General features: G+C 49.3%; 1 protein-coding gene across 1 annotated transcript in view; it reads right to left on the bottom strand.

Moving 5' to 3' along the window:
• Window positions 1-1,403: 1,403 nt before the first annotated feature.
• JPH2 (junctophilin 2) overlaps window positions 1,404-13,740 on the bottom strand; it is a 92,218-nt gene continuing 79,881 nt past the window's right edge. Inside the window, exons 3-6 of the mRNA XM_060190447.1 lie at window positions 7,464-7,582; window positions 4,586-5,223; window positions 4,352-4,446; window positions 1,404-2,909 (exon numbers count right to left, since the gene is read on the bottom strand). Of these exons, the coding sequence (XP_060046430.1) occupies window positions 4,366-4,446; window positions 4,586-5,223; window positions 7,464-7,582 (838 nt within the window). The 3' untranslated portion in view covers window positions 1,404-2,909; window positions 4,352-4,365. The remainder of the gene's footprint in view (window positions 2,910-4,351; window positions 4,447-4,585; window positions 5,224-7,463; window positions 7,583-13,740) is intronic.

Raw genomic sequence — 13,740 nt, forward strand, 5'->3', positions numbered from 1 at the left:
ACCTCTCTCTCCCTCCCTCCCTCTCTCTCTCAGTGTGTGTGTGTGTCTGAGGTTCACCACTCTCTCCCTCCGTGTGTGTGTGTGTGTGTGTGTGTGTGTGTGTGTGTGTGTGTGGTGTGTCTGAGGTTCACCAATGCCTCCACAGTTGGGAAATAAAACTTCCTCACTTCTACTTTCACCACTGCACTTGCTGTGGTCCGCCCCCCTCCCCAGTATGTATTTTTTCTAAGGAATCCCTGGATCTTTCTGGGATTTTGAAATATTTCTTAACTGTCATTTATCTACTTTATTTGACTCTCACTGCCTGTGGAGACGGCACTGTGGCAGGACTGCCTATTTCCCTAGCAGAAGAGAAAGCTAAGGCCTGGAAATGAGTGGCTGGGCCAGGGGACAAACAGCAGGCCTCTGGGAAGAGAACTGGGACTCTTGCTTGCCAGATCACTCTGGGACCTGCCTGAACCCTGGACTATTGATTAGCGAGGGACTCAACCTTCGAACCACCTTACAGGGCTGTGGGAAGAGTTTAGACAGCTTAAGACAAGTGCTTTCCTGCTCCTGATTTTCTGTGTGTTCTTGGGCAAGTCTCTTACCTTCTCTGAGGCTCTGTGGATAATGAAAATGGCCTTTGAGATGAATATGGGATGATCTCACTCACAGACAGAAAAACAAGATCAGGATGGAAAACACTCGGCAGAACTTGTACTGCACCAAAGTAAGACTGTGGGGCGGGGGGTTTCAGGTCCTGGAACATGACAGAGGAGGACCTAGTGGGGGTTGAATTGCTATGTCGAAAACTGGGAAATGTTATGTGTGCACAAACTATTGTATTCTGCTGGCAACTGTAAACTATTAATCCCCCAATAAAGAAAAGAAAAGAAAAGGGCCTTTGAGCTCCTGAGGTCATCTGTGACTATCCTGCTAAATATTCTCCACCCCATTTAGGCTTCCAGGCTCTCACTCAAAATGCAAGAGGGCTTTCGGAAGTCTGATAACAGTCTGGAAGTACAACAGAATCTCATCTCTCAACTTCTGAGACTTTCTGCAACTGGGATTTAATGTCATACTACAACCCCAAGAGGTAAGATTATTTCCCCCGTTATACAGGTAAGAAAACCTGAGATTCAATGAGAAGTGAACTGAAGTCCAAGGAGACCTTCTCTCAAAGGGCAGGCTGCCCAAGGAAGCTTCCAGAAGTCTACCTTAGAAACTTGGGGTCTTCCCTAGGTCTGGGGCTTTTGTGCCTCCCCTCCATAATGGAAACCATTTGACTGCCCATGCCAGGATCTGGAGAACTCTGAGAGAGACAGAGCTGGGACCGGCATGACCACAGACCCCCAACTCTCACCCTCCTGGAGCCAGCCCCGTGGCCTGGGTCCACAAGGAGACAGCACAGCCCAGCCGGGGCCTGTCAGCAGACACAGGTTTATTATTGCACAGACTGTAGCATCCCAAACCCTCAGCCCAAACCCTAGCCCCCAAATGAGAGCAGGGAGCTCCGGCCCATAGCACAACCAAAATACCTGGACAATGGAACCAGGCTCAAGGCTGTGCTCCCTGCCACCTCATTCCCAGGAATGAGACATTCCTGGAAATCCAGAAAAACCCAAACATAAATGCAGAGTTACAGCACTGGCCGGATGAGTCCATAGGTGCCGCGGAAATGCAGCCTGAGACTCCAACAAAGCCCAATGCAGGAGACAGCCGTGGAGCTGGAAGGAAGGTTTCCAAAGGTCAAAGGAGCAAGGGAAAGCTGATTCTACAGCAAGCAAACTTCAGGCTGTGATGCCAAAGCTCCCCCAGGTCCAAAAGGCAGGGGCCAGTCGCCCCACACCACTGTTCAGAGGCCGTCACGACCTCCTCCCTTGGCTGTTTTCCACCCTCCCAGGGACAGGCAGCCACATGCTCCAGTCTCCACTCACTCCCAGCAGCACAGGAGTGGAGAGACCTCATTTGGTGCAAAACATCTGTCAGTGAGCCACATGCAAACACCGTCTTCTACCAAGCAAGCGGGGGGGGGGGGGGGTGCTTAGAGTGGCGCAGGCTGCATACTAGGGGGCACCCCTAAACAGCTCCTCCATCCCTGGGAAACGCTTGTTGACAAGAGTTTGTTCTTAGCTCCATTGGAGAACTGCCTTTATGCTCATGTTCCTCAAAGCCCCAGGGTTCCTGCAGGCTGGCGCTTAGCACCCTAACCACACTGAGAGCCCAAAATGCAGACAGGGTTCATCATGGCAGCCTCTTAGCCTTTCTGCCTGCCGTGACTCCCTGGTCACCAAACAGTGGCCACGCAGCCAGGGTGCCAATCCCTGCTGCCTCCCCCTGCTCTGCGGGTCCAGGAGGGAAACCAGCTGAACCACAGAGGAGACAGGCTAAGCACATCTGTCCATTCCTGCTAGTGGCATCCAGAACATCTGCAAGCAGGAAGCAGGCCTGTGGGGGGTCACGGCCGACTAAGAAAGGGCTTCTTGCCATCTGAAGGCATCACTTCCTCGATTATATTCGGGGTAGGGGAGGGGGCTCGGCCCAGCAGCTGGAGGTTAAAGTGAAGTGGGGGAGGAGCGATGGGAGGTGGGACTGAACACTTGTCTCCTGGTAAATCAGTACAGGCCAAAGTCCAGGGCAGCAGTGAGCTAGGTGGGAGTTGGCAGTGCAGAGGGGGAGGGCTGGGAGCAGATGAGGGAGATGGAGAGACCCGAGTTCTTCCTTGGGGATGTTCTGGGAGGACTCCCAGCTCACTTAACTCCTCTGGGCACCTGCTGGCACAGCCACCCAGCTCAGGCACCCAGGGAGGCGTCCTAGCACTTGCAGTGTGGGTGTGAGCTGGACCCCAAAGCTCCAGGCTTAAGTCCAGTCCTCGGCCTCCCTGCCTGGTGCTGCAGAAGGATGGGTCCTCATGGCCTCAGCAGGCTCTGCAAAGAGACAGCAAGTGGGTCAGGCATGGGAGGGAGGAGGCTGACGGCTGACGGGGCCCAAGGCTGGTTTCAAGCCTCAGGTTGGATCTTCCTTGGGGTCTGATCCTACTGGCACCTGTGTGCTTTGGCTGTGATTCAGGAGGACACAGGCAAAGTCCTGAGGCTCCCCTCCCCAAAGCATCCACTTTCTTTCCAAAGCTGCCTTCGTTTCTTCGCCTGGGAGGGTGGTACCTCCCTTCATTCTTTCTCCGCTGGCACTGAGTTTGCCCCTTCTCATTCTTCAAGTTGTGAAGCTCCAGTCCCAGACCCCCTGAGACACAGGGGTCCCGCTGAGTACCCACCCCCAGGACACACCACATATCAGGCTAGTCTTTTCATTGATGGTTCTCATGGCAATGAGATTGGGACTTCTCTCCTAGGACTAAGCAGGAACCTCCAGCCCACACGTGCCCTAGGGCTACGTCTCTGTGGTGCAGGGCAGGCAGGGAAAGAGTCAGAACTCCTGTCAGTTGCTTGCTTTCTTTGTTACTGGACACAATGTTCAGGGCTTAGGGTTTGAGGGAGCATCCTAGCAGGAGAAAGACTGTTTTTTTTTTTTTTCTTTTTTTTTTTCCTCCAGGGTTATTGCTGGGCTCAGTGCCTGCACCATGAATCCACCGCTCCTGGAGGCCATTTTTCCTCCTTTTTGTTGCCCTAGTTGTTGCAGCCTCGTTGCGGTTATTATTGCCATTGTTGACGTTGCTTTGTTGTTGGATAGGACAGAGAGAAATGGAGAGAGGAGGGGAAGACAGAGAGAGAGGGGAGAGAAAGATAGACACCTGCAGACCTGCTTCACCAACCGTGAAGCGACTCCTCTGCAGGTGGGGAGCCGGGGGCTCCAACCGGGATCCTTACGCCGGTCCCTGCGCTTTGCGCCATGTGCGCTTAACCCACTGTGCCACCACCCGACTCCCAGAAAGACTATTTTTAGCACCTCCCCCTCCCCGCACTTGACCATGGGGAAAAACCCAAGATGGAGTCAACAGGTGGAACCCATTGATGACAGCCCAGCTGCTGGAAGAGTGGAGGCCTGAGAGGCAGGGGTCCCCCATCCCAGGAGACCTCAGCCTAGAGCTTAAACGGCCTGCTAGTGTTTGCCTCATTTCTCAGGGCAGTAGTGAGTTCCCAGACTCTGAACAGAGCAGCTGCTCAGTGAATGGTTGAAAAAAATGAGTAAGTGACTGAATGAATGAGTGAAGCCCTCAGGGTTCCCCTAACCAGAGCTCTGCTGAGCAAATGAAGGCATGTGTGTGCGTGCATACTCCCCTCCATCTCTGCACTCAAAGCCTCTGCTGTCAGCACTGACCACAGGGCAGCTGCCCAGTGGAAAACGGGACTTATCTCCCATCGCCCTGGCGCCCAGATCATTTCAGGTCTCCTGCCCCTGTTCCCGGCCATACCTGGTGGACAAGGGTCAGGTCAGGAGGTGAACGAAGAGGATGGCCAGGCCGATGTTCAGCAGGATCACCATGCAGATGAGGACGGTGTTGGGTACCTGGAGAGAGAGAGAGAGAGAGAGAGAAATGCACGACCTGAGTCCGGGGGCCTCTGACACTCCTCAGCTGGGCACCTAAGCCTAGCCCATGGGGTTGTCTGGCAGTTCTCTTCCACGGAAACAGGGGCAGCCAGCTCACCTCCTCCACCTCCGCCTCCGCCAGGGGCGCCGCGTCCTTCCGCGCCTTCTTCTTGGCCCCGGCCTTGGCCAGCCCACGGGCCTCCGTCTTGCGGGCCTTGGCCTTGGGTACGATGGGTCTGGGCTCCAGCTTGGCGGGGGAGGCGGCCACAGGGGGCGCGGGGGGCGTAGAGGGTGCGGGGGCTGCGGGGGGCTCGGGCTCGTCCTCCGGCGGCGGCGCGGGCGGCGCAGTGCGCACAGCATAACTGTGGTAGCCGCGGTACAGAGCCACCTCGGGCTCCTGCGCGGGCGGCGGCGGCGGCGGCGGCTGCAGCGCCTCGATAGCCATGTGCTCAGGGCTGCGGCGGCCCTGGGCCGGGGGGAGCGGCCGGTCGGGGGAGGGGGCGCCCTCGCCGCCTGGCTCCCCGTTCCAGGCGCCCGGGCTCAGCAGCTCGTCCTCGGGGCGCGGCCGCTGGGGCTGCGGGGGTGTCCGGGTTGGCGAAGGGGCCGCCCCCTCGGGCGCGGGGGGCTCGCGCTCGTGCAGCTGCGGGCTCTCTCGGGGGAACCCGGCGGGGCCCGAGCCGCGATCCGGAGGCTCCAGCAGACTCTCCGAGTTCTCCAGGATCTCCTGCAGCAGCCGGCGCTTCTGATACTCGGGACCTGCGGGCGGCAGCGCGGGGTCAGCCCTGGACTCCTGTGCCCCCAGCTCCGCACCCGGGCCATGAGTGCGCTCACTTCACTGAGCCTGGTGCATCCAGCCAGCGCCCCCGACCGCCTACCCAGTGATTCCAGACCTAACTCGTCTCAGCGTGTTAACATCCCTACAGAGTGGACGCCACAGCCTGCTGTTCACAGTGGACAGGAGGCTCACAGAGGTCCGACCGCTTCCCAAGGGCAGCCATCTGTCAGAGGGCACACATGCAATCTGCCTCCCGTTTTCATGGCCTTAACAGGGACACCACAGTCTTTCCATTCCCTTAGCTGAAAAAGGGGGGGCGAGGATAAAAATACCTATTTCATAAGCACTAATGGAAATAGTAAATGGAGGGGGCATGTAAAATGCCGGGAACATGGTTTAAAAGCATGGACATAAGTTGAGAAGTAAGAACTGAAAGTTGTGTGTGTGTGGCGGGGGGGGGGGGGGGGGGGGGGGTAGTCAGGTCCTGGTGCATGATGGTGGAGAAGGACCTAGGCTGGAGGTGTTTTGCAGAAATCTGAGGAATTTTACACATGTGCCAACAACTTTATTTACTAGAAACCATCAATACCCCTAACGGGGGGGGGGGGAGAAGAAAAAGGGGAAAAAAAGGAAAAGAAAAGGGAGGGAAGGGGAGGAAAGGAAAGGAGGAAGAAAGAAAGAAAGGAAGGAAGGAAGGAAGGAAGGGAGGAAGGAAGGAAGGGAGGGAGGTCTGTCGCCCTGACCACCTAAGGTGGAGGCCAGACAGCTGGTGTCATTGGCTCTTCCCAGCAGGGGCCACTCTGTGACTTGTCCTCCCAGGCTCACAACTGCACTCCAATGCCTGTCTTCCTTGGGTCTCCTTGCAGCCAAAATAATGTTTAGAAAAGTCAAATCTAGCCACACCACTCACTGCCAAACCCTTCCATGCAGAGAACACCAGCCTCCCACTCTCAAAGGCCCCTGTTCCTTCTGAGCACAGAGGCTGTACCAGAGCTGGGAGGTCCTCCTTATTCTGCAGTCACCAACCCACTGCCTATTTTGGCCCCTCTCTCCCTGCATGCCACTCGGTCCTGTGTCACTGCACCTGCAGTCTCTTCTGGATTCACCTCTCCTAGCCAGCTCTTCCTAGTACAGTAGTTCTCAAAGTGTGGCCCCAGACTAGTGGTATTGGATCTTTCTTTTAAAAAAAAGAAAGTACATTAGGGAGTGTGTGTATGGGGAGGGTAGATAGCATAATGGTTATGCATAGACTAATGCCTGAGACTCCAAGTCCCAGGTTCAATCCCCCATACCACCATAAACCAGAGCTAAGCAGTACCCTTGTTTTAAAAATGTGTATTAATGGGCTGCATCCTGGATCTATTGAACCAGAAATTCAGGGAAGGGGAGAGATGTGTTTAAGAGACCCATGGACCTGGTGAACTCATATTTGTCTCCCATGGGCAACTTTCCTAATACCCACACCAGCCAACTTCCCCCTGTGCCCTGGCACTGGGTTTAATGCTCCCTATGAGCTCCACAACCCCTGTTCAGACCAACAGCATCTATTATGCCATGTAGAATGTAATAATAGTGATATAACAGGTGACAGTTTTGAAGAGTCTCCTAGGGGTGGGTCACATGCTATGTGCCTTGCATGTGTTTTATCTGTATCCATAAGTAAAAACTATTCTTGCAACCAGAAAACTGAGGTTTACAGAGGTTAAAGAACTTGCCCAAGATCTGGCAGTGGAGTTAGGGCTACGTGCTTGCCTCAAACTCTATTTTGTCTTCTGCTCCTCTAGATTCTGGGTATCAATTTCATACACCCCCTCCCCAATACAAGTCCAGTACACATGGTCAGTGCTCAATCAATGCTTGGCTGGAACTGTTGAGCAAGAGCAGGAAACCTTTTCGCCCCTCATTCATTTCTTCCTCAGCTCTTCATCAATCCCAACTGTTGGCTCCATTTGGAGCCAAAAGGAGGCAACTAGGTGCAAATTCAGACCAAAGTTGGCAGTTTTTGACACCCCCCTCCACACACACACACACAATCTTAGTATGCATCTGTGCATTGACACCCAAGCTTGCGCCATACCCCACAGTTCCTAGAACACATGAGCATTTGTAAACCTGCTTGGGCATTTTACCTTTCCAGCAAGCAAAGAAAAAGAAGTGTCTACCAACCACACCCTAGACCTTGGCCCACCCTGCTGCCCATTTCCTTTCTGGCTGAGCCTACCTGGCTGGTAGAAGTCAGGGGCCAACTCCCGGGCCAACGTTCTGGCGATGTTGGACTCCTGGTTGGCAGCCAGGGCAGCCTGTTCTGCAGCCTCAGCTTTGGCCTTGGCGTGGCTTGTCCTAAGAAGACAACATGGTGAAGACCCAGGATGTTTCCCCAAAACCAACCCTGGACCCTCCTCCCCAATTTAAAAAATGACATACTGGACAGATCATTTCTAGCAATGAATACTGATTTAGCACTGAGACAGACTGCTATGCATTCCCCCCAAACATTTTCACATTTTGGGGGGCATATAAATAGAATGCATCCCTAGCCTTGGATAAACTACATCTCCCGGCTCTTTTGCCATTTAGTGTGATCATATAACTGAGTTCTGGGAAAAGCATTATGGCAAGATAAGTTGGATGCTATGTCCAAATCTGGTCCATAGAAACCTCCCTTACTCCCAGGTCTCAAATTGTACTATAGGGCCACTGTAACCAAAACTGCTTGGTACTGGATCATAAACAGACACACTGACCAGTGGGATAGAATTGAGAGTCCAGAAATAAGCCCCCACACCTGTGGACATCAAATCTTTGACAAAGGTGCCTGGACTATTAAATGGGGAAAGGAGAATCTCTTCAATAAATGGTTTTGGAAAAATTGGTTTGAAACATGCAGAAGAATAAAGTTGAATCACTATATTTCACCAAACACAAAAGTAAATTCCAAGTAGATCAAGGACTTGGATGTTAGACCAGAAACTATCAAATACTAAAAAAGGAAATAATGGCAAAACTCTTTTTCATCTAAATTTTAGAGACACCTTCAAGATATGAGTCTAATTACAAAGAAGACTAAAATTAAAATAAACCAATGGAACTACATCACATTAAAAAGCTTATGCAATCCTCATAAAGATTCCAACCACATATTTTTATGAGAATAGAACAAAAGCTACAAATGTTTATCTGGAACTGGAAAAGACCTAGAAATGCCAAAATAATATTGAGAAGAACTGGAGGCATCACACTCCCAGATCTCAGGTTGTATTATAGGGCCATTGTAATCAAAACTGCTTGGTACTGGAACATGAATAGCATACTGACCAGTGGAATAGAACTGAGAGCCCAGAAGTAAGCCCCCACACCTATGGATATCTAATCTTTGACAAAGGGGCCCAGACTATTAAATAAGGAAAGCAAAGTCTCTTCAACAAATGGTGTTGGAAAAAATGGGTTGAAACATGCAGAAGAATGAAACTGAACCACTATATTTCACCAAATACAAAAATAAATTCCAAGTAGATCAAGGAACTGAATGTTAGACCAGAAACTATCAGATACTTGGAGAAAAATATTGGCAGAACTCTTTTCTGCATAAATTTTAAAGACATCTTCAATGAAACTAATTCAATTACAAAGAAGACTAAGGCAAGAATAAACCAATGGGACTACATCAAATTAAACCGCTCCTGCACAGCAAAAGAAACCACTACCCAAACAAAGAGACCCCTCACAGAGTGGGAGAAGCTCTTTACATGTCATACATCAGACAAAAGATTAATAACCAAAATATATAAAGAGCTCTCTAAACTCAGAAACAACAACAAAAAAGTGACCCCATTCAAAAATGGGGAGAGGACATGAACAGAATATTCACCACAGAAGAGATCCAAAAGACCAAGATACATGAAAAAATGCTCCAAGTCATTGATTGTCAGATAAATGCAAATAAAGACAACAATAAGATAACACTTCACTCCTGTGAGAATGTCATGCATCAGAAAAAGTAGCAGCAGCAAATGCTGGAAAGGTTGTGGGGTCAAAGGAACCCTCCTGCACTGCTGGTGGGAATGCAAATTGGTCCAACCTCTGTGGAAAAGAACCTGGAGAACTCTCAGAAGGCTAGAAATGGACCTACCCTATGACCCTGCAATTCCTCTCCTGGGGATATATCCTAAGGAACCAAACACACCCATCCAAAAAGATCTGTGTATACCTGTGTTCATATCAGCACAATTTGTAATAGCCAAAACATGGAAGCAACCCAGGTGTCCAACAACAGTTGAGTGGCTGAGCAAGTTGTGGTATATATACACCATGGGATACTCTCTCAGCTATTAAAAATGGTGATTTCACCATTTTCAGCCCATCTTGGATGGAGCTTGAAGAAAACATGTTAAGTGAAATAAGTCAGAAAGAGAAGGATGAATATGGGGTGGTTTCACTCATAGGCAGAAGTTTAAAAACAAGATCAGAAGAGAAAACACTTGGACTGGAGTTGGTGTATTGCACTAAAGTAAAAGACTCTGGGGTGGGTAAGTGGGTGGGGAGAGTTCAAGTGCTGGAACAGGATGGCAGAGGACCTAGTGGGGGCTGTGTTGTTATGTGGAAAACTGAGAAATGTTATGCATGTACAAACTTAAATTTACTGTTGACTGTAAAACATTAATCCCCCAATAAAGAAATAAAAATAAAATAAATCGCTAAATTAAAAAAAATAATAAAAACAAAAAGTTTATGCACAGCAAAAGAAACCACCACCCAAACAAAGAGACCCTTCACAGAATGGAAAAAGATCTTGACAAGCCATCTGTTGTATATACTGTATACATCCTGTCCAAACCCTTTAACAGGACAAATACACCCATCAGGAGCTATGTGATAGGCTGAAGTGGTTTACTACTGTCCCAGAGAATTGCTACCAATACAAACCACCTTGTTTAAGGGGATCAGATCATGCCCCACACAGGAAGCCCACAACCAATGGCTGGTGACATCGCCAGTCCCCTCTTATCCAAGAGGTGCCAACCTGGTCACAGAAGTTAGGATCCAGAGTCCATGTGGGATGTGAAGGAGGACTCCAGGCAAGACTGTATCATACTCATCCTATTCTGTGTCTCACTCCCCCCTCTCTCCCCTGAAACCTTCCCCTCACCTCAAACTCAGTTTTTGGGTAATTTAAGCTAATACAGCATACAAGTTAATGGGATCCCTGAATTCTGTACACCATCCCCAAGCCCCTCTGTGAACCACAGTGGCAGGAACCTCTTCCCTAAATGACTGAGGCATAGAGTTAAGTCTCCTTCCTGCTGTCCATAGTGGGACATGGAACTTGTTTAAGCATTAGCTTCAAATATCAAAAGTAGAATCTTATTTTTTTTTAGAAAGGAAACTCTTTTTTAAATTGTATTTATTTATTAGATAGAGACAGAGAGAACTCAAGGGGGAGATAGAGATGGAGAGAGACACACCTGCAGCACTGCTTCATCCTTTGTGAAACTTTACCTCTGTTGGTGGGGATGTGGGACTTGAACCTGGGTCCTTGCACACTGCAATGTGTCGCTCCACGGAGTGTGCCACCATGTGGCCCCAAAGTTAGAACCTTTAAGCAAGACTTAAATGTTTATTGCGTTCACCACCTCAAATGTGGGGCATGTTTGTTTCAGCTGTTAAGTTTTTAGCCTGATTAAAGCAAGCACTCACCAAAGCAACGAGGTATGGCTCTAAAGAAATTACAAAGACTAAATTGTCTAATTGTCAAGATGCTTTAGTAAACTGGTGCTATTATCATTTTCCCTGTTTTGCAGGAAAGCTAATGGGGGCATTGCTGACTTAAGTAATGTGTCCTTAGTCACAGACAGTAAGTGCCAGAGCTGGAATCTGATCTTTGTTTGATCATTAAACTTTATTTATGGTCAGACTGATTCATAGCACTGTAGGAATTTCTGGAGTACATGCCCACCGCCAAGGTGTAGTTACCATCATTATCCAACTGATCCCCTTTTTTAACTCATTCTTCCCAGCCCTCCCCTCCTCCCTTCCCCCTAGATGACGATAACCACCTTTCTGCTGCCATATTTTCCTGTGCAGGAGCTTTTTACTGCCCCCAGATGACATTTTCATTTCTTTCATTCATTTTTACTTTACTTTTTTTTTTTTTTTTGCTTCCAGGGTTATCGCTGGGGCTCAGTGCCTGCATTTTGAATCCACTGCTACTGGAGGCCATTTTTCCCCTTTGTTGTCCTTGGTGTTTGTCATTGTTGTTGGACAGGACAGAGAGAAATCAAGAGAGGAGGGGGAGAGGAGAGAAAGATAGACATCTGTAGACCTGCTTCACTGCCTGTGAAGCAACCCTCCTGCAGGTGGGGATCCGGGGGCTCAAACTGGGGTCCTTATGCCAGTCCTTGTGCTTCACGCCTTGTGTACTTAACCTGCTAAGCTACCGTCCAGCCCCCCATTTTTACTTTTCTATTCCAGATAGAGAGAGGAAAAGAGGTACCACAGCATTGTTCCAGCATCTATGGAGCCTCCTTCATGCTGGTGCCATGGTGCTCGAACCCAGGATTGGCACCCATCTGAGTAGTGTTCATGTGTGTGTGTGTGTCGGTGGGGGGAGAGTTATTTTATCTGTTAGTGGACACAGGTCATTTTCATGTCTTGGTTATTATGAGGAGCTCTGCAATGAATGTCAGGGTGTAAGTATTTTGTGAATTAGGGTTGGGGTTTTTTTTATATTTATTTATTTATTCCCTTTTGGTGCCCTTGTTTTATTATTGTTGTTATTGATGTCATTGTTATTGGATAGGACAGAGAGAAATGGAGAGAGGAGGGAAAGACAGTGAGGGGGAGAGAAAGACAGACACCTGCAGACATGCTTCACCGCTTGTGAAGTGACTCCCCTGCTGGTGGGGAGCCGGGGGCTCGAACCAGGATCCTTATGCCCGTCCTTGCGCTTTGCACCATGTGTGCTTAAGCCGCTGCGCTACCTCCCAACTCCTGGGTTGAGATTTTAAAGCCCAGTCAAACTGACTCTACAGTTGTGTACTTGAGTCTAACTCTGGAGCATATGCTGCTCTTGGCTAGGAGCTGACGACAGGACGTGCCCAGTCCCTGTGCTCACAGGCAAGTGAGGGAGGTGAGCAATAAATCATAAAACAGAAGACTGTTAACAAAATGCCACTAAATAAAAAAAATCCTGGATTGCAACTGAGAGAAATGCCATGAATAAAGAAGCTTGAATGCAATGAAGATATAAAACACAAAGACAATATAGGGTTGGTGGTATAGGTGAGTCACTTGCAAGCATTTCCTTGAGGATGTGACATTTAAATGGAAATCTGAAGAAGTGTATCAGACCCATAAGACATGAGGTGGGGCAGAGGGCCAAGGAGAGGGTGAGAGAAGCGCATACAAGAGGTCCTGAGAGAGGGTCAATGCCCAGTGCCTTTGGAAAACTCAAAGGTCAAACCAGTGTTGTGGTGTGTGTGTGTGTGTGTGTGTGTGTGTGTGTGTGTGTAGGAACATACATTTTATGAATATCCCACCACATGTTTACATTACACCTTTCAGTGCTCAACATTGCCTGGGAGGTAGTCTTTATCATCCTGATTTTACAGGTGGGGAAACTGAGTCAGACAGCTCTTTTACTATAGAACTCAATAAGTTAAAGCACACCAAACACTGACCACATGTCAAGAACTTTACAAAAATTAGTTCAACTCCTCGTGCGGATGTGGCACTATTATCAAGAGGGATATCTTTTTTTTTATTAATTTATTTTAAAAAGGAGACATTAACAAAACCGTAGGATAGTAGGGGGTACAACTCCACACAATTCCCACCACCAGATCTCCGTATCCCATCCCCTCCCCTGATAGCTTTCCCATTCTCTATCCCTCTGGGAGTATGGACCCAGGGACATTGTGGGGTGCAGAAGATGGAAGGTCTGGCTTCTGTAATAGCTTCCCCGCTGAACATGGGCGTTGACTGGTCAGTCTATACTCCCAGTCTGCCTCTCTCTTTCCCTAGTGGGATGGGTCTCTGGGGAATCTTGACAGAGGAAAGCATCCAAAGCACAAGAAAACTGCACAGAGCTTGCTCAAACTTACATAGCTAGCAAGTGACAGAGCAAGACTTCACACCAAAGCAGTCTGGGACCTAGAGTCTGCACTCATAATCAGAGGCTATATGTATATGTATATATATATTGCTACCAGGGTTATTGCTGAGGCCCAGTGCCTGCACAACTCTACTGCTCCAAGTGACCATTTTTCCTTTTTCTGATAGAGAAAAAGAGGGAGAGAAAAAGAGAGACACCTTCTTCTTCTTCTAGCGTTTGCCCTTCTTCCGTAGCCAGTCAACAGGTCAGGTTGAAAGCTGTCAGGAGCTGCTTGTTGCTGGCTTTGAAAGTGACTGGGATCCATGTGGATTCAGTTGGCTAGGAAGGATTGTCAGTTTCCCCAATGAATGGGTACTCACGGGATGCACCACGAGAACCTACAACACTG

The sequence above is a fragment of the Erinaceus europaeus genome, chromosome 1, assembly GCF_950295315.1.
Source record: "Erinaceus europaeus chromosome 1, mEriEur2.1, whole genome shotgun sequence".
In the NCBI taxonomy this organism is placed as follows: Eukaryota; Metazoa; Chordata; class Mammalia; order Eulipotyphla; family Erinaceidae; genus Erinaceus; species Erinaceus europaeus.